At 43.3% G+C, this 21,718-nt stretch overlaps 1 protein-coding gene across 2 annotated transcripts in view; it reads right to left on the bottom strand.

The window, feature by feature from the left end:
- The window catches only part of LOC120940459 (tubulin polymerization promoting protein), an 80,944-nt gene continuing 59,226 nt past the window's right edge, over window positions 1-21,718 (bottom strand). For both annotated transcript variants that reach the window (XM_040353337.1, XM_040353336.1), the window contains 2 exons: window positions 16,644-16,797; window positions 1-409 (listed from right to left, as the gene is read on the bottom strand). In XM_040353337.1, the coding sequence (XP_040209271.1) occupies window positions 212-409; window positions 16,644-16,797 (352 nt within the window). In that variant the 3' untranslated portion in view covers window positions 1-211. The remainder of the gene's footprint in view (window positions 410-16,643; window positions 16,798-21,718) is intronic.

Below are 21,718 nucleotides of genomic sequence, written 5' to 3'. Positions count from 1 at the left end.
GAAGTTATATCCCTTTATTACACTTTAGTGCTGAAAATTTTACACATACATGGTCAGTTTGTGTGGCATTGCCATCTTTTTATGTTAGGGGAATGTCTAGAAGTGCTTCTCTTGTTTTACACAATTATAGCTGATGTTAACATTAAAACATTGCTAATTCTGTACCATTTTTTTGGCTTAAACAATATTCTTTACTGATATTTTTTCTGTCCTACTTGCTTGGCCCATGGACTTTCTGATTATATGTGCCTGCATGTTTGTAACCTGCAACATATCCAGATCGATCAACTAAATCTTCTCGGCCAGCTTTGCCCCTTCCTTTTCCTGAAGGATCAAACCTTTCTTTGTGAGACCCCGTAAATTTAGACACATCTGTAAGACGGGATACAGTTGGAGAGGATACTGCTTTCTGTCAAAAAAAAAAAAAAAAGACCATCAAAAACATTAATTCTCAATACACTCAAGATGTTAGATTTTCTAGTCAGTGAAATGTTTGTGTACCCAAACTTTTGGAAATTATGATTCTATAGGCTCACTTCAATGGGCCTGGACATGCACAAATAGTTGTCTGCCTGAAGATGGATATGAGGCTGGCGATACACGGTGCCAATTTCTTTCCTGCAACCATGGGTCAATGCTGACAGGGGAATCGGTAATTGTCTTCTCTCGGCAAGGGAAGGGGGATATTGGCGAGCGGGAGAAGACAGTGATTATCGCTAGCGGCTATAGCAGCCGCTAGCGATGATCGTAAGAGAATCTGGCAGGCTGGTTATACCCAAGTAGATCGATTAACTTTGTTCATTCAGCCTGACCATTAACGGTTCGAATCTTGGTCCGTTCCTGCTGAACGGACCAAGATTCTAACCGTGTATGGCAGGCCTAAGAAACATTCTATTACAAATTAAAATAGCCTTTTCTTAAAGTGGACCTTTAGTAATTTTTTCAATTTTTTTAATCTTCTGTCCTTGTTGTTTTAACTTTGGATAGTAAAACATTTTTTTTCTGCCAGTAAATACCTTATACAGCCAACTTCCTATTTATTGTCTGGTCATTTGCCTAGGCTTATGACACCATGCACATCTCTCTCTCTAACTCTTGTGAGAGTTTGCCAGGAAGGGAGGGGGATGACTCATAAGAGGGCCAATGAGGGCTGCAGAGCTGGAGGTGTGCCTCTGTGTAAATCTAGGAAGTGAAAAGGTAGCAGCTTCAGCTGCCCACAGTTAAAATGGTTGCAGCTAGACTTAGTGGAGGGAGCTTTCTGCAGCAAATTTGGCAAGTACAGAATCACAGTATATATGAAATAATATGCAAAGCGGTTGGAGGGAAGCTTCAGAATGGCAAATATGTTTTTATTACAAATGATGTGAGCAGACTACAGTTCCTTGTTAAATGTAATACCACACTGTATATTGTTGGGGGGGGAAAAAACAGCTAGGTAAAAAAAGCTTGAAATGTGAAGATCTCCAATCTAGAGGGTTAAGAAGATAGAAAAACTATGCAAGATAGAGGTGCTAGGGAGTAGTAGATAGTTAATGTTAGTTAATAGGGATATAGTGGGAAGTGAATAACATAATTAAGGCGCTAAAGAAATAAAACGTAGTACATTTGCACGTTTACAACTGTAAGAAGACATCCAATTACAAAATGTAATTAACTTTTAACGAAACTTTACCCATAAAAATAATGTTTTTTAGCAAGAAACATACATTCCACATTAATATTGTGGTACCAAAATTAGTGTGTGCTGTAAATTGCCCCCAGCATTGTTCCTGTTTTGCTGTAAATTCCCCCAGCATTGTTCCTGTTTTGCTGTAAATTGCCTCCAGCATTGTTCCTGTTTTGCTGTAAATTGCCTCCAGCATTGTTCCTGTTTTGCTGTAAATTGCCTCCAGCATTGTTCCTGTTTTGCTGTAAATTGCCTCCAGCATTGTTCCTGTTTTGCTGTAAATTGCCTCCAGCATTGTTCCTGTTTTGCTGTAAATTTCCCCCAGCATTGTTCCTGTTTTGCTGTAAATTGCCCCCAGCATTGTTCCTGTTTTGCTGTAAATTTCCCCCAGCATTGTTCCTGTTTTGCTGTAAATTTCCCCCAGCATTGTTCCTGTTTTGCTGTAAATTGCCCCCAGCATTGTTCCTGTTTTGCTGTAAATTTCCCCCAGCATTGTTCCTGTTTTGCTGTAAATTTCCCCCAGCATTGTTCCTGTTTTGCTGTAAATTTCCCCCAGCATTGTTCCTGTTTTGCTGTAAATTGCCTCCAGCATTGTTCTGTTCATATGTTTCTCTTGCTGAAGAGCCCCGAGTGCCTAAGCAGCAGTAAATCTTTAGGCTGTGAGCAGCAGCCTCTACAAATTTGGCACAGAACCAAAAAATAGAGAGCAACTGAGCATGAGCAGAGTGAGACTGTGTATTACTGGATTTGAAAAAGTATAGGCACTTATTTCTAATGTTTTATATAACGATACCCAAAAAAGGGGCCAGCCTGAAGTGATCTAGCAGGACTTATTTTCTGACTAAAGCCTCACTTTCAGACAGTCAAATTGTGGCTATAATAGAAACACATCTTACTGAAAAAAGAATGACCGGCAGCATCATTTTTATTGCTGTTTTAATGCTGTTTAAGACCAAACCTGAATGAATATATGTGTGGATCTTGACACTATAAAATCTATATGCATACATTTAAACCTCTATAAATTTAAATGCAGCTATAAAGTGTTAGGTTATTAAGTCTAGGTTCACATTGGAGCGATTTGTCATGCGATTTGAGAGATCAAATCGCATGATAAGTCGCAGCCTATTGGAGGCAATGCCACTGTTCCAATCGGTGCGACACCGATTTTGTGGTGCTGCACCGATTTGCAAAAGTAGTTCCTGCACTACTTTTGCTGATTTCATGTGCGATTTCAATAGACATCTGTGTATGAAGCCACACAGATGTCTATCAAGTAGCAGCTGAATTCACGCTGACCTTGCTACTTTGAAGTCGCGCTACTTCAAGTGAAATAGCACGATTTCAAAGTAGCATCAGTGTGAACCAGGGCTAAAAGCCAGTTCTAAATAAAAAAAATTCTACATTACAAGCTCCTAAATGTGGTCATTTGCTACTGACCATACACTGTACCATACCAGGTGTGTGTATCTCAAAACATTGAGGGGCAGATCCACAAAGAAAGTACGTCGGCGTATCTATTGATACGCCGGCGTAATTTCAAAATTCCCGCGTCGTATCTTTGTTTTGAATCCTCAAAACAAGATACAACGGCATCTGGGTTAGATCCGACAGGCATACGTCTTCGTACGCCTTTGGATCTTAGATGCAATTTTTCGGCGTCCGCTAGGTGGCGTTCCCGTCGTAATTCGCGTCGAGTATGCAAATTAGCTATTTCCGACGATCCAGGAACGTACGCGCGGCCGTCGCATTTTGTTACATCTTTTCCGGTCAGCTTTTTCCGGCGTATAGTTAAAGCTGCTATCTGGTGGTGTACTCAATGTTAAGTATGGCCGTCGTTCCCGCATATAATTTTGAAAAATTTCCGTCGTTTGCGTAAGTCATCCGTGAATGGGGCTGGACGCCATTTACGTTCACGCCAAAACCAATGACGTCCTTGCGAGGTCATTTAGCACAATGCACGGCGGAAAATTTTAGGGACGGCGCATGCGCAGTTCGTTCGGCGCGGGGACGAGCTTCATTTAAATGAAACACGCCCCCTACCCGCCGCATTTGAATTCCGCGCTCTTACGTCGTGAGAGATACACTACGCCGCTGTAACTTACGGCGCAAATTCGTTGAGGATTCAAACCAAAGCCAGGCAAGTTACGGCGGCGTAGCGTATCTCAGATACGCTGCGCCGGTGCAGATCTATGTGGATCTGCCCCTTAGAATACAAGGTGCCCTGCAATACTAAACTATTTCAATATAGAATAAAACTTCTAATTTCAAGTTAAAACAACTTAGTTGTGCATTTGTTTTATGGACAGGGGGTTGCAAACTTTATATATTACAAGGCCTGTACAAACATTATCATATTGGGGGGATGCCTTTCTTCGGCAGGGACAGGGAAACTGGTCAGAGTTTATGGGAAGATGGATAGAGCCAAATACAGGGCAATCTTCCAAGAAAACCTGTTCGAGTCTGCAAAAGACTTGAGACTGGGGCAAAGGTTCATCTTCCAGCAGGAAAACACCCCTAAACATACAGCCAGAGCTACAATGGAATGGTTTAAATCAAAGCATATTCATGTATTAGAATGGCCCAGTCAAAGTCCTGACCTTAATCCAATTGAAAATCTGTGGCAAGACTTGAAAATTGCTGTTCACAAATGATCTCCATCCAATTCGACAGAGCTTGAGCTATTTTGCAAAGAAGAATGGGCAAAAATGTCACTCTAGTGCAAATCTGGTAGCGACATCCCCAAAAAGACTTGCAGCTGTAATTGCTGTGGTTCTACAAAGTATTGACTCAGGGGGGCTGAATACAAATGCACACCACCCTTTTCAGATATTTATTTGTAAAAAATGTTAACCATTTATCATTTTCCTTCTACTTTACAATATGCCCCTTTGAATTGGTCTATTACATAAAATCCTAATTAAAATACATTTACGTTTTTGGTTGTAACATGACAATATGTGGAAAATGTCAAGGGGTATAAAATACTTTTTCAAAGCACTGTATGGGCAGCTCCTCCCAGAGACAGGAAAGAATCTCTGAAAAACAACAAGAACACACAGAGGCGAATCTAACTTCAATATTGTAACACAACTTTACTAGGGCAGTCAAATTAACACTCACATTTGTTCCAAAAAAGTGTGCTTCTCTAATAACATCAACTAGAGGATCGTCCAGGTTCCAGGTCGGCTGCCAGCAGCCGTTCGCAGCATCAGGAAGCTCAAGCCGGGTGACTGCTTATTAGCTGTAAAGGGAAGACATCCGTAACCACCGTGAACCCTGTTGCCCAGGTAACATGTTTCGGAGCGCCAATCAAATAATTTCTGTGGTTTGAGAAAGGAGCCGATTGGCGCTCTGAAACACGCTGCCAGGGCAACAGGACCGTTCTCCGGGTGTGACCTCACTTCTGGTTCCACCTTCCACGGTGGTTACGGATGTCTTCCCTTTGCAGCTAATGAGCTGTCGCCAGGTTTGAACATCAACTAGAGGAACTTCCAGGTTTGCTGGACCTGGAAGTTCCTCTAGTTGATGTTAATAGAGAAGCACACTTTTATGGAACAAATGTAAGTGTTTTTTGGCTGCTCCATTAAAGTTGTATTACCACTGTTCAGTTTGTTATCTGGTACATAGGACTACATTTTTTGAAGAAAGTAAATGTCAGAAAAAATGCTATAAAAAATATACACACACACACATTATATATATATATATATATATATATATATATATATATATATATATATATATATATATATATTTATATTTTTTTTATAATTATATACAATCAGGTGGCAGCTTCTGATAAAGACAACTTTTAGGAGGACTACTTCTATTTAAATGTTATTTATGATGGGTAATTAAATCTATGTTCTCTTGCTTTGTTGGTTCCAGAGCGGGACTACTGATATCTGCCCTCAGCTACACAGGGCCTTTTTAATTATGCCTCCAGTTGCATATACAGAGTGTAAGCTCTAAGGAGCAGGGCCCTCCTAACCCTCTTGCATTGAGTTGTGCTGTTACTGTACTGTCTCCCCTTGTATTGTAAAGTGCTGTGCAAACTGTTGGTGCTACATAAATCCTGTGTAAAAATAATAATAATACAAAATAAACCCCATGCACAGTGTCACGTACCTGAAATGTCAAGTACTCTCTTGTATATCCAGCACAGAGGGTACTGAGGGACAGGAGGAACACGAGCGCCTGCAAGGGATGATGGGAGAACTTGCAGCAGGATATGCAGTCCCAAGGGGACTGGCAAACCAATGGATCAGGAACAGTAGTAAGGTTCAGGCAAGCAGCGAGGTAGCAACTCATGAGAAAAGCCGGTCAAGAACGGAGCTGGGTCAGAAGCAGAATCCAAGATGATGTCAAGAGCAAGCCGGGTCAGCAACAAGGGAATAAACACAGGACACAGGGAACAGCTGCAGATCAGTCAGCACAGAACATGGGCATGAGCATCCTATAAATAGCTGTCTGGCAATGACTGGAATTGTGCATGTGCGCGCACGCGCTCCTGAGCTATTGTGCACATATCTGCGCACTAGACATCTCACAGGTATTCCCCAACATTGCTCCCCCTTAGTGTTTTTTAGGGTGAATTCGAAGGTAGACTTGATCCAACTGTGGAGCGTGGACATTAGAGGATGGTTCCCAGGAATTATCCACTGGGCTATAGTCCTGCTATTTAATGAGAAAGGGTGGTTATGGGTGCAGAGGCTTAGTCATAATATACCTTATAACTACACTGCATATTGTGTAAGTCCAAAAATGTCCAAGTCACTAGGACATGCTTCTTGGTGGAGTTTAGCAGACTCTGAATATACACAGACAAAAACAAAAGCAGAGAAACGCCTCTAAGTGCAGTAAGACGGTGTATATTAATAGACCCCACATCAGGGCTATTTACAATAGATAGGTAAACAACTGGTGTTCCAGATCTACACTCATTGATGTGTCTGTTGTTTACCTATCTATTGTAAGTAGCCCTGTTGTAGGGTCTTTTAAAATATACCGTCTTACTGCACTTTGAGGCGCTTCTCTGCTCTTGTTTTTGCCTTCTATTTAATGGGACTGGGTCTGATCTCCCCTCTTTTTGCAGTCCAGGGCAGCTTCTACCTCATATTTCTCATTAACTTTGATCAGCAGTGGAGCAGGAGCTTCTGGATTTCGATCTGGAAAGGGGTTTGAGTCTTCAGATTTTTGGGTAAAATGAACTTTAATGCCACAGTATTGATCTTCCTCTTATTTGTAAATAGCCTCGGGTACCTCGGACCAAGCTTCCGTGAGGGACAACTCTATATCAGGTTTGCTGTAGACAGCCAGACCTTATTCCCCTTCTATCAAAAAAATCTCTTATTACTTGCCTGAGCTGTCAAGATGGTTTCTTCAAGAAAGTTCAGCCTTTCTTTCACAGACGGTACAGTAGGCTCCATTGACACCTCAGGCAGGAAGGATGATATCCATTATCCATAATTCACACAAAATCCTCCAGAACTTGGAAGTGAACTGAACTCCCTGATCGCAAACAATATTATCCAGAATGCCATGTAGCCTCAACAGAAGCAATCTCAGTAGCAGAGGGAGTTCCTTTTAAGGGTATGAAGTGTGCTATCATCGACAGATGATGAACTTTAACAAAGATAGTGGTGAAATCCTCAGACGGGGGAAGTTCCATGATAGAATCTATGGAAATCATAGGCCACAGCTTTTCAGGTATTGGGAGGGATTCCAACAGACCTGAAATTCTGCCCCAATCAGATTTGTTTCTGAGGCATACAGAGTAAGATCTGACATAGTGTTTACAGTCCTTCATTAAACCCGACCACCAAAAGGAAAGGGAGACCAAGTCTAAGGTCTTATGGATTCCAAACTGGCCGTCAAGGGGTGATCATGACACCATTTAAGAATGAGAACCCTAAATTGTTCAGGGATGAAGATTTGTTCATTATAAAGATAGAATCCATTCCTCAGCTGAAGATGTATGTCCAGAGAAGGTGGATGATTAGCAATCGCCTCCTTAATTTGTAATATTATATCTGCTTGCAGGAGAAAAACGTTCTTAGCTGGCAAAATAGTGTCAGGTTCAGAAGGTGAAACTGGATCATGAAACATACGTGAAAGTGCATCAGACTTGCAGTTCTTGGATCCCGGGCGGTAAGTTTTATGTGAAACACGAAACGAGAAAAGGAAAGTGCCCATCTTGCCTGTCATGGCCTTAGTCACCTTGCAGTCCTTAAATACCCCAGATTCTTGTGGTCTGTAAAAATGAGGATAGGGTGTGAAGCTCCTTCCGGCAGATAGTGCCATTCCTGGAGAGCAGCCTTAATGGACAACAGTTTTCGATCCGCCACATTGTAGTTTCTTTCCGGGGAGCTCAACTTTCTGGAGAATGAGGCGACAGGGTGGAGTAAACATTTGGGCTCCTGTTGTTGGGACAATATAGCCCCAACTGCACTTTCAGAAGCATCCACTTCAAGTACAGTGCCTTGCAAAATTATTCACCCCCCTTGGCATTTTTCATGTTTTGTTGCCTCACAAATTGGAATTAACATGGATTGTTTGAGGATTTCATTTACAGAATATGCCCCCAACTTTAAAGATTTTTTTTTTTTTTATTGTGAAGCAAACAACAAAATAGGACAAAATAACAGAAAAAGTCAATGTGCATAACTATTCACCCCCCTAAAGTCAATACTTTGTAGAGCCACCTTTTGCAGCTCCAAGTCACTTTGGATAAGTCTCTATGAGCTTGCCACATCTTACCACTGGGATTTTTGCCCAGTGGCACTTTTGCAAGGCACTGTAGGCGTAGGCTAAAGCAGGATCTGGGTGCTTAAGGGTGGGAGCAAAAGTAAATAGACTATTTAGTTCAAATGCAGCTTGAGCCTCTGGAGTCCATTTGAATGGGGTATGCTGCTTGGTCAACCGTGTGATTGGTGCAATGATACTGAAAACGTTCGTGATAAACTTCCTATAGAAGTTAGCAAACCTCACAAAGCTCTGCACTAATTTTTGCAGGTCCATAGCAATGCCATCTGCAGAGATAACAAGTCCAAAAATCTGAATAGTCTGCCTTTCGAACTCGCACTTCTCAACTTTAGCATAGAGATGGTGTTTGCAAAGTCTATCCAGTACTTTTCACATGGCCCCTGTGTAATTCCAATAAACTGGATAATATAAGGATGTCATCCAGGTGAACAATGATCACCAGTTGCAAACTCTGGGTGTACCAGACACACCCAAAAACATGTCATTTTACACAGGGTGTGTCTAGTAGTCCAGTTCTTCTGCTCTGCTGCCAAGATCCTTCCCTTCCCTGTTTAAACACAGCTGCATTGCTGAGTACACAGAGAAGGTCAGCAACAGGAGCTGTTAAAAGAAGCAGTCTGGCAATGTTTAGAAAACAACATTGCTCTGCTGGGATCACAGATAGTTACATTGAATCATTGTAGCAACAGTAACTTTCTGTGTTTTGCATTCTCAGATCAAAGGTATGAACTTTGATCTGCAGATGAAGAGAGCTAAAAGGAACCCTGACAAGTATTTAACTGCTTGCCGACCGCCACACGCAGATGTACGTTGACAGAATGGCACGGGCAGGCAGATTGGCGTACAGGTACGTCCCTTTAAATCTGCCGCCGCGTGCCTCATGAGCGTGTTCGCGGGTCTCTGGAACTCGATGTTCCCGGGCGGCCCGTGATTGTGGTCGGCAAAGGCAGAACAGGGGGAAGCCTTTGTAAACAAGGCATTGTCCTATTCTGCCTAGTGACACTGTCACTGGTGGCTGTTCCCCGTAATCGGGAACGGTCATCAGCGACGTGTCATGAGTAGCCACGCCCCCTAACAGTAAGAAGCACTCACAGCGCCACCTAGTTGTTAATCCCTTCACTGCCAGTGTCATTTACACAGTAATCAGTGCATTTTTATAGCACTGATTGCTGTAAAAATGACAATGGTTCCAAAAATGTGGCAAAAGTGTCCGATGTATCTGCCATAATGTCACAGTCACGATAAAAATCACTGATCGCCGCCATTACTAGTAAAAAAAAAAATATTAATAAAAATGCCATAAAACTATCCCCTATTTTGTAGACGCTATAACTTTTGTGCAAACCAATCAATAAACGCTTATTGCAATTTTTTTACCAAAAATATGTAGAAGAATACGTATCGGCCTAAACCGCGGAAAAAAATGTTTTCATATATTTTTGGGGGATATTTATTATAGCAAAAAGTAAAAAATAGAGTTTTGTTTCAAAATTGTCGCTATATTTTTGTTTATAGCGCAAAAAATAAAAAACGCAGAGGTGATCAAATACCACCAAAAGAAAGCTCTATTTGTGGGAAAAAAAGGACGTCAATTTTGTTTGGGAGCCACGTCGCACGACCGCGCAATTGTCAGTTAAAGCGACGCAGTGCCGAATCGCAAAAAGTGGCCTGGTCTTTGACCAGCATAATGGCCTGGGGGTTAAGTGGTTAAATGTTCTTCTGTTGAACCCTTTATTAACCCCTTTATTCTAGGCTAATCAGCACTAGTTAATTCTATGTTCTCCTTCTCTATCCAATTGTAAATTTCCTGGTGATTTTTATTTTATTAATAGTTAAACTTTTTTCTGTTTTTGGTTGCTTTGTTCATTATTATTTTAACACCTTTTACATATATTAACATGTTTCACACTGAGACGATTTTTCACTGGGAATTTGTCAGAGCAATGGCTGGTGTAAGCACTTCAATCATCCCTGCACTATGTTTGATATGGTGTCAGAGTGATTTTTTATATTATTAGTATTGTAGTAATAAATTAAATAGTTCAACTTACCTTAATGCAGAATCAGTGGGAGCCCAGAGCGTGTCACTTGCCACTGTTGCCTGCCACCAGATGCAGCTTGTGACTTGCCACTTCGCCTGCCACCAGATGTGGATTGTCACTTGGCACTTCGCCTGTCTTCAGATGCAGCTTGTCACTTGCCATGTTGCTTGCCTTCAGATGCAGCTTGTCACTTGGCACGTCGCCTGCCACCAGATGCAGATTGTCACTTGCCACGCTGCCTGCCACCAGATGCAGATTGTCACTTGCCACGCTGCCTGCCACCAGATGCAGATTGTCACTTGCCACGCTGCCTGCCACCAGATGCAGATTGTCACTTGCCACGCTTCCTGCCACTTGCCAAGCTGCCTGCCACCAGATGCAGATTGTCACTTGCCACACTGCCTGCCACCAGATATGGATTGTCACTTGCCACATCACCTGCCACCAGATGCAGCTTGTCACTTGCCACGTCACATGCCAGTGTCACCAGATGTTAATTGTCACTTGGCACGTCGCCTGCCAATGCCACCATAGGTGGATTGTGACTGAATTGGTGGAAGCACTGGTCCATTTAGCACAGAGGCAGGAGAGTGGTGATGCAGGTCGGGCTGTAAGAGATGATGTAATCTCTCTGCTTCCCACCGCACCTCCGACATTGAAGAGGCTGACAGGACACTGGCTGTGAGGGCGGAAAAGCGGTGATGCGGTGCGGGCGGAGAGAGATCAGGTCATCGCTGCTTGCCTGCCCACGGGCTTCTCTTATCCGCCCACTCGCTTCTCTCATCCACCCGGCTTTCATGCCACCTGCCCGGCTCTGTCATCCACCCCCCCCCCCCCCCCGGGTCTCGGAGGCCGCCCACTCGGCTCTCTCATGCCAGCCGCACCCGTGGCCTGACTGCAGAAAGGCCACTGCCTGGTAGTGGGCTGCGGCCCAGTGGTTGGGGATCCCTGATACACAGGACAAATTACAGAATAAAATGCATGCATCTTATGAGCAGTAACACCATTTATGTTTAAACCAACACTGCTCAAAAAAAGAAAAAGATGCATTTTGTTTTGTTTTATTACATTTAATGGTTTACGGATTTCAAAAAGATAATTATTGTTGCAGGACAATATTCACAAAAAAGAAAGCCTTGTTTGTCCTTTAAAAAAAACCAATGTATGTATTACGTTGTTATCTTAAGTAAAATGACAACATTTTCACCGAACAGGCTCATAGTAGAAATGTGAAAATTGCTCTGATCCGTAAGGGGGAAACAGGCGTGAGAGCCGAATTGGTTAAATAAATCCAGATAGTCCCGGAATATGTAATTGACAAGATGTTGGAACGTAGCTGGGGCGTTACAAAGGCTGAACAGCATGACCCAATATTCAAAATGTCCGAAGCGCGTTAGAAAGCTGTCTTCCATTCGTCTTCTTCACAAATTCTGACTAGACTGTATGCACCCCTCAGATCGTGTTTGGAAAAAACATGTGCCCCTCAAAACCTCTGCCTCAAAACCTCTGGAATAGTTTGGGAATCGGAGGGAGAGGATAGCGATTCTTGATGGTTATCTTGTTAACATCACAACAGTGCACACATGGTCTAAGGCAGGGGTAGGCAACCTTTTGAGCAGTGTGGCAAAAAAATTTTTTTAAGAAATTGAGAGTGCCAATTATATAAAACAAAATTTAACTTCACACTCTCAATAAGAAAAACATAATTTTATAAAGGGATTTCTGTAAACAACTTCTATAATAGTAATAAACAAATATTGACCTTTAAGGCTTCTTTCACACTATGGATTGTATGTCCGTTTTATAATATCCGTATTAAACCTATTAACGGACGTTTATTAACGGATTTAATAACGGATACATACGGATAAATATTTTACCATTCTTCCTTTATTGAAAACGGATAATGTTTATCCGTATATATCCGTATACATCCGTTTTATCATTCCTTTCTAACGTCCGTTAATAAAAACCATTTCACCCTTTCTTGAAGTCCAGCTCCAGAAGTCTTTACTAAGCATGCTCAGTAAAATTAACGTCCGTTAACATAACGGACATTTACGGAGACATTTACTAACGTCCGTGCGCCATAGACTTCAATGTTAAAATATAACGGACGTTAATATATCCGTTACTTGCAACGGACAAAAAATGGACAAAAAATAGTGCAAAACCCGTCACATATTCCGTTATAACTAACGTCCGTACTAGGGTTGTCCCGATACCGATACTAGTATCGGTATCGGGACCGATTCCGAGTATTTGCGGGAGTACTTGTACTCCCGCAAATGCCCCCGATACCTAAATAGAATACTTCCCCCCCCCCCCCTGCCGCCAACGCTACGCCGCATCCCCGCTGCCGCCGCCACTTGGTTAATACGGGCGGGGAACATTACAGCTTTCATTTAAATAGCTGTAGTGTTTCCCGCCGCGCCGCGTATAGACACTCCCCCTTGCTCGGGTGAACTGTCCAATCCCGAGCAAGGGGGAGTGTCTATACGCAGCACGGCACGAAAGACTACAGCTATCCAATTGAAAGCTGTAATGTTCGCCGCCCGTATTAACCAAGCGGTGGCGGCAGCGGGGATGCGGCAGCATGTAGGTAAGGGGGACATGGCTGCATATATGGGGGGGACATGGCTGCATATATGGGGGGGACATGGGGGGGGATATGGCTGGATATGGGGGGGACATGGCTGCATATGGGGGGGACATGGCGGCATATGGGGGGGACATGGCTGCATATGGGGGGGACATGGCTGGATATGGGGGGGACATGGCTGGATATAGGGGGGACATGGCTGGATTTGGGGGGGACATGGCTGCATCTGTGGGGGGACATGGCTGTATTTGGGGACACATTTAAAAAAAAGTATCGGTATTCGGTATCGGCGAGTACTTGAAAAAAAGTATCGGTACTTGTACTCAGTCCTAAAAAAGTGGTATCGGGACAACCCTAGTCCGTACGTTATAACGGGCTATTATGGATCTTTACGGAACATAAAAAAATCCCATAGACTTTAATGATATTTTATAAAGGACGTATAATTTCCGTTTTTTAACATTATCTGACGGATTTTAATACGGATTATTAAAATGGATTTATTTTGTAGTGTGAAAAGGGCCTAACCTAACTTTGTTTCAGAAGATGTGTGCTATGAAGTTGGAAAAAAAACATGTGATATTGGTCATCCTAATAAAGTTCTTTCAGATCAGTCAAATTTTTTGCCCCTTCACACCTCAGATCAGCCCAAATTCCTGCCCCTTCACACCTGAGATAAGTCCCATTTCCTTCCCCTTCACACCTGAGATCAGTCCCAATTGCTGCCCCTTCACACCTGAGATCGGTCCAAATTCCTTCCCTTTCATACCTGAGATCAGTCCCAATTCCTTCCCCTTCACACCTGAGATCAGTCCCAATTCCTTCCCCTTCACACCTGAGATCAGTCCCAATTCCTTCCCCTTCACACCTGAGATAAGTCCCAATTGCTGCCCCTTCACACCTGAGATCAGTCCCATTTCCTTCCCCTTCACACTTGAGATAAGTCCCAATTGCTGCCCCTTCACACCTGAGATCGGTCCAAATTCCTTCCCTTTCATACCTGAGATCAGTCCCAATTCCTTCCCCTTCACACCTGAGATCAGTCTCAATTCCTTCCCCTTCACACCTAAGATAAGTACCAATTGCTACACCTTCACACCTGAGATCAGTCCCATTTCCTTCCCCTTCACACTTGAGATAAGTCCCAATTGCTGCCCCTTCACACCTGAGATCGGTCCAAATTCCTTCCCTTTCATACCTGAGATCAGTCCCAATTCCTTCCCCTTCACACCTGAGATCAGTCCCAATTCCTTCCCCTTCACACCTGAGATAAGTCCCAATTGCTGCCCCTTCACACCTGAGATCAGTCCCATTTCCTTCCCCTTCACACTTGAGATAAGTCCCAATTGCTGCCCCTTCACACCTGAGATCGGTCCAAATTCCTTCCCTTTCATACCCGAGATCAGTTCTTATTCCTTCCCATTCAAACCTGAGATCAGTCACAATTCCTTCCCCTTCTTCACACCTGAGATCAGTCCCAGCAATTGTGACTGATCTCAGGTGTGAAGGGGCAAAAAATTTGACTGATCTAAAGGAACTTTTTTAGGATGACCAATATCACCTCACATGTTTTTTTCCAACCTCATAGCACACATCTTTTGAAACAAAGTTAGGTTAAAGCTCAATATTTGTTTATTACTATTATTGAAGTTGTTTACAGAAATCCCTTTATAAAATTATGTTTTTCGTGATTGAGAGTGTGAAGTTAAATCTTGTTTTATATAATTTGCACTCTCAATTTCTTTAAAAAAAAAACTCTGCTCAAAAGGTTGCCTACCCCTGCCTTAGACCATGTTGCTTTCTGAGTAATACCTAATTACTTTCTTTTTAAGTACGGCAAAGCCAGGTATAAAGCATTGCTCACAAAGCCATTTATAAAGCAATACTCTTTTATAACTGACTTTGTGAGAAATGCATCATATCTGGCTTTGTGAGCAATACTTTATAACTGGCTTTGTGAAAAATGCTTTAGAACTGGCTTTGCAGTACTTAAAGAGTTATTAAGCATTGCTCACAAAGCCAGATATACAGTAAAACCATACTCTTTTTTTTTTTCCAACACCTTTGCAGCCATTGTGCTATATGCTGGGTGCTTGGTGTGCTCTTGTACCTTTAAAGGAGGGGTGGCTTCCCTTCAGTTCACCTGCCCCTGTCTATCCATTAAAATGCATGTGCCTCCACTGTGGGGACGCTCATTGTTTAGTGTTAGGACCACAGATATTGCAGGGTGCCTTGGCGCGGCTCTGTGGCTCACGCATGCGTTTGCAAATGCGTGCGGACTGAACCCCTGTTTTTAACGCATACTGTAGACAGGTTAATTGGTTTTCTGCAAGCTGGTCGGTAAGTAGGCTTGGTTTTTCCCTGGGCATTCCCCAGGTTTTTGTTGTTCTCTTTTTTTTTGTAACTGACTTTGTGAGAAATGCATTAAATCTGGCTTTGTAAGAAATGCATTATATCTGGCTTCGTGAGCAATACTTTATAACTGGCTTTGTGAAAAATGCTATATAACTGGCTTTGCAGTATAAAGCCAATTATAAAGCTTTACTCACAAAGCCAGATAGTATGCATTTCTTACAATGCCAGTACAGAGTGGACAGGAGTGTACTGTACAGGGCGGGCAAGAGGGTACAGTGCAGGGCGGGCAAGAGGAGGGCACAATACAGAGTGGGCAGATGGGAACAGTGCAGGACAGGCAGGTGGGTACAGTGCAGGGCAGGCAGAAAGGCTCAGTGCAGGACAGGCAGGTGGGTATAGTGCAGGGCATACAGGTGGGCACTGTGCAGGGCAGGCAGGTGGACGCAGTGCAGGGTGGGCAGGTGGACGGAGGTCAGGCAGGTGGACACAGTGCAGGGCGGGCAGATGGACAAAAGTTATAGCGTCTACAAAATAGGGATAGTTTTATGGCATTTTAATTATTATTTTTTTACTAGTAATGGCGGTGATAAGCGATTTTTATCGTGACTGCGACATTATGGCGGATACATCGGACACTTTTGGTGCTATTTTGGGACCATTCACATTTATACAGCGATCAGTGCTATAAAAATGCACTGAATACTGCGCAAATGTGACTGGCAATGAATGGGTTAACCACTAGGGGGCTAGGAAGGGGTTAAGTGTGTCCTAGGGAGTGATTCTAACGGTTAGGGGGCGTGGCTTACTGTGACACATCACTGCTCCCGATGAGAGAGAGCAGACGATTAGTGTCAGTGTCACTAGGCAGGGACGGGGAGATGCTTGTTTACACAGGCATCCCCCATTCTGCAGGCCCGTGACACACGATCTCGGGACACCAGTGGACATCGAGTCTGCGGGTCCCGCAGGCGCGATCACGGAGCTTATGGCAGAGGCGCGCGCGCTCACACAGCGGCAAATTTAAACTGACGTATATTTACGTCGATTTGCCTGCCCGTGCCATTCTGCCGACGTAAATGTACAGGAGTCAGTCCTTAAGTGGTTAACCTCGTTACTCGCAATCCGATGTATTACTGTATATTGAAAATTAATATGTACAATAAGCAGTATATATTTTATGTATATCAGATTTTTTTTAACACCTATTTACCGTAACACCAGCTATAACTGGATATTTCCCTTCAACCATCTTATGCATCATAGAAACAGCTTCTTCTTTTTCGTGGTCCTTAAACCGCTGCAGTGCTAGTTCTTCAAGTGCATCACTGAACTGTTGAAAAGTTATTGTTCTGCAGGACTTTGCCCTAAAACAAAATGCACAAATTATGAGCAATGAACAATGAAGGAATTTAAAAGACAACAGTGCAAAAGTCTGAGCACTGAATTCTTTTACATATTGCATGTAAGTGGTGTTAGGGTTTTTTTTTTTTTTGTTTTATCTTTCTAGCTTTAATTTAAAACTGAAATATCCCGTTTGGGAATGAGAAGAACTTAAGAATTTTCCTTATTGCCAAGAGGATACTGAAAGACATGCTGAGGCTGATTTACTACTAAAGGCAAATAGGCTGTTCACTTTGCAAGGAAATCTTCTCCAGATCTTGGTGAATGTGGCATAAATTTACTTTGCAAAGAATACCCAATTACATGCAAGGAAGATAAAAAATATTTTTGCTTGCACATGATTGGATGATGCAAGTAGAGCTTAAAGCGGGGGTTTCTTGCGGGAATTGTTTTATTTATTTTTTAATATGTGGATCTACTGCTTTTCAGTTTGGTAAGCTTGTACTCACTTGTCTGTAGTTTAAATTCGTCAGCACTGTCATTTTGCCGTAAATAAGGTTTTATAAAATTTCCTCCAGGAATGTTCCATCTTGCTTGTGGGCATTGCGAAGCCCACAAGCAAATACTTCCGGGATTCGGTGAATGCTGATATCCCAGTATTCACCGCTCTATCCCGTGCATGAGCAGTGTTCCCGTTTGCCATCACAACTGACGTTTTGCTGAACTAAATGTAAAATATAAGGCGATAGTTATCTTGTCCCCTGCAAGCAATGGCTTTATTCTCCGCATGTTTTCCGGTGTTTAATGGCATTCTTTACCCTTTTGCCATGAATTAAAATGGCGGAATTAGAGCCGCGCTCGTCACGTGACCTGATTCTTGAGTCACGTGACGAGTAAAATACCGCGAGATTTCGTCTTTGGGTGTTACTAGTCTCCTGGAAAGCATGACGCTGTGCTCCCAGGAGACACTCGGGCACTGAGAAAGAATAGCGACACGCCCACTCCCGCGGGAGACAGACCAGGATGTGTCTGAATAGAACAACAGATTACAGGTATTTAAATGATTTTAAAAAAATTAAATAGCGAAATGTTGATGTGTAAATTAAGCTCTTCTGGATAAGCTCTACTGTATATTTAGGGTGAACCTCCGCTTTAATTTCATACTCTAAGCTCTGTGGAAACTTTCCTTGCAAAGTGAAACTTCCTTTTCAATGTGAACAGTCAATTTGCCTTTAGTAAATCAACTCCATTGTGTGCACAAAAATGCTTACCTAAAGGTGGACATACACAAGGGAATCTTGGTTTGGCAATAAATGATCAGTTCCTAGATCAAATATCTTTTTTTAAACATCCACTCTTTTGTACATCTCAGATGATTTGCCCACTACAGCCTATGAAGTATCAATTGACAGCACTGGTTTATGTTCAAGTACTCCTCTGTTAGAGAAGGAATGAATAGAATATGAAAATACTGCAATCTGTATATTCACTAGTAACACTGGTCTTTTGTAGCCCAAGGGCAATCTATACTGGTAGTGATAGCCGTTCAAACGCAATTTTATTCTACTAAAACAAAGAGCATATACTCTTACTTTCTTACCAAATTAAAGACATTCAAACTCTGGGAAGGCCACAGCCATCGGAAGCATCCTTGGTATAACACTTATTTTCATTGCAAGCAGCCAGATCCAAAGCTTTTAATAGATGAGGCCACCTAAACATCACTCTCAAGCACTCTCTTCCCTAAACTCCCAGAGCATCAAGTTGTCATCAGAAAAAATAAGTACTATAAACCATTTTTCTTGACTTTTTTCCTCACGTGCCTTTGGGAAATGTATTGGTTTCCGCAAAACAAAAGTGAATATCTTTTAGATTACCTTAGCAAAAATTTTATCTCCTCTCTTTTATGCTCCAAATTGTTTCATTTCCTATCCTTGGGCATGATTCCCTTTGTTTTTGGAGCATGTGCTCTAGTACATTTACTGTGTTAGGGTTACCGTATTTGCCAGCGTATAAGACGACTGGGTGTATAAGACGACCCCCTATTTTTCCAGGAAAAATTTTGGTTTTGGGATATACTCGCTATATAAGACGACCCTCTTCCTACTAGTCTGTCTGGAAGCTAAGGGGTAGCCAGAACAACCGCTTACAGGAAACAACGCTGACAGAAACAGGCTTTTTTCAGCTTTTTTCAAATCTCACTGTGCCATTACATTACATGCCTCACTGTGCCATTACATTACATGCCTCCACTGTGCCATTACATTACATGCCTCCACTGTGCCATTACATGCCTCCACTGTGCCATCACATGCCTCCACTGTGCCATCACATGCCTCCACTGTGCCATTACATGTGCCATCACATGCCTCCACTGTGCCATCACATGCCTCCACTGTGCCATTACATGCCTCCACTGTGCCATCACATGCCTCCACTGTGCCATCACATGCCTCCACTGTGCCATCACATGCCTCCACTGTGCCATCACATGCCTCCACTGTGCCATCACATGCCTCCACTGTGCCATTGCCGACCTCACTGTGCCAGCCAAGACGATCTCCCCACCTTAATTTGTTTTTAGATTTTGGGTTTCAGGCTGTGGGCATCCATGATTCAAAAGCTGCGCTTCCTCCTCAGACTGTTCCGTGATAGGCGGAACACTAATTTTCCCAGCAGGGCCTCTGTTCAATGTTCCGCCTATGACGGATGTCCTCTCGTCCGAGGATGAGCAGGCATCTGTGATAGGCGGAACACTGAACAGAAGCCCTACTGGGAAAAAAGAGATTTTTAATACAGCTTACCTGTAAAATCTTTTTCTTGGAGTACATCACGGGACACAGAGCGGCATTCATTACTATATGGGTTATATGGAGTACCTTCAGGTGATAGACACTGGCAATCTCAAACAGGAAGTGCCCCTCCCTATATAACCCCCTCCCATAGGAGGAGTACCTCAGTTTTGTAGCAAGCAGTATGCCTCCCAAAATGGTCCTCAAAAAGAGGGGTGGGAGCTCTGTGTCCCGTGATGTACTCCAAGAAAAAGATTTTACAGGTAAGCTGTATTAAAAATCTCTTTTTCTTTATCGTTACATCACGGGACACAGAGCGGCATTCATTACTATATGGGATGTCCCAAAGCAATGCTTACAATGAGGGGAGGGAGAACATCTCCAAGACAAAAGGATTTAATTTAGAGATATACTCAAATCATAATAAATCCAACTTAGTTGAGAAAAATAATCTTAAATTTTAAATTTAACTCGAAAAAGAGGAGCCCCCGGAATCCGAGGGTCTCAAACTGCAGCCTGCAGCACTGCCTGCCCGAAGGCAGTATCAGTATTCCTTCTTACGTCCAACTTGTAGAATTTTGTAAATGTGTGGACAGAAGACCAGGTTGCCGCCTTGCAAACTTGAGCCATAGAGATCTGGTGGTGTGCTGCCCAGGAGGCGCCCATGGCTCTAGTAGAATGAGCCTTTAATGATACTGGAGGAGGCAACCCTTTCAAGCCGTAGGCCTGAGTGATTAATTGCTTAATCCACCTAGAAATGGTGGACTTTGCAGCTGCCTGCCCCTTCTTGGGCCCATCCGGTAGAATGAACAGCACATCTGTTTTCCGGATCTTCTTTGTAGCTTTAAGATAGGCCTTCATGGCCCTGACAATATCCAAGGTATGCAGCAACCCTTCCTTTCTGGAAGTAGGTTTAGGGAAGAAGGATGGTAATACCAAATCCTGGTTCAAATGAAAACTGGATATGACCTTCGGTAGGAAGGAAGGATGAGGTCGGAGAACGACCTTGTCCTTATGAAAAATAAGATATGGTTCCTTACAGGATAAGGCCGCTAGTTCCGAAACTCTTCTTGCGGAAACTATGGCAACCAAAAATACTAACTTCCTTGTCAGTAGAACCAAAGGAATTTCAGCCAATGGCTCAAACGGTTGTTTCTGTAAACTTGACAGAACAAGATTTAAATCCCACGGACAAAGCGGGGATTTAACTGGAGGTTTAATACGTAAGACCCCTTGAAGGAAGGTCTTAACCAGCGAGTGGGTGGCCAGCGGCCGCTGGAACCACACTGACAGGGCAGAAATCTGTCCTTTGATTGTGCTTAATGCCAATCCTTTATCCACTCCTAGCTGGAGAAAACTTAAAACTCTATCGATGGTGAACTTGCGAGGAAGCCATAGCTTGGACTCACACCAGCCTACATAGGCCTTCCAGACCCTGTGATAAATCACCCTAGAGACCGGTTTCCTGGCTCTGATTAGGGTAGAGATTACTTTCTGAGACAGACCTCTACCCCTGAGAATCAAGGATTCAGCTTCCAGGCCGTCAAATTTAGATGCCGTAAGGCAGGGTGGAGGATCGGACCTTGCGATAGCAGGTCTGGCCTTAGAGGCAGAGTCCAAGGGTTTCCCACTACCATCCTTAGGATTAGTGAGTACCATGCCCTTCTGGGCCATGCTGGAGCTACCAGGATAACTGGTATGTGCTCCACCCGGATCCTGCGCAGCAGGCGGGGTAGTAACTGGAGCGGGGGAAACGCATAAAGAAGTTTATCCACGTCCGGCACTCCCCATCTTTGGCAGAGTGCTTGAAAGACTTGTGGATGCAGAGACCATTCCCCCGGCCATAGAGTCTGGCGGCTTAAGAAGTCCGCCTGAAAGTTGTCCACTCCGGGAATAAATATTGCCGATATGCAGGGCACATGAGCCTCTGCCCATAGGAGAATCAAGCTCACCTCTCTCTGAGCGGCTTGACTCCTGGTTCCCCCTTGGTGATTTATGTATGCCACGGCCGTGGCATTGTCTGATTGAATTCTCACCGGGAACCCCTGCAATTTTGACGTCCAAGCCCTGAGGGCTAGTCGAGCAGCTCTGAGCTCCAAGATGTTGATGGGCAACAGCTTCTCTGGCTTTGCCCAAGTACCTTGGCGAGTGC

The sequence above is a fragment of the Rana temporaria genome, chromosome 5 (genome assembly GCF_905171775.1).
Source record: "Rana temporaria chromosome 5, aRanTem1.1, whole genome shotgun sequence".
Lineage (NCBI taxonomy): Eukaryota > Metazoa > Chordata > Amphibia > Anura > Ranidae > Rana > Rana temporaria.
The sequence above is the reverse complement of the archived record's forward strand: the minus strand, read 5'-3'. Positions and strand labels throughout refer to the sequence as shown.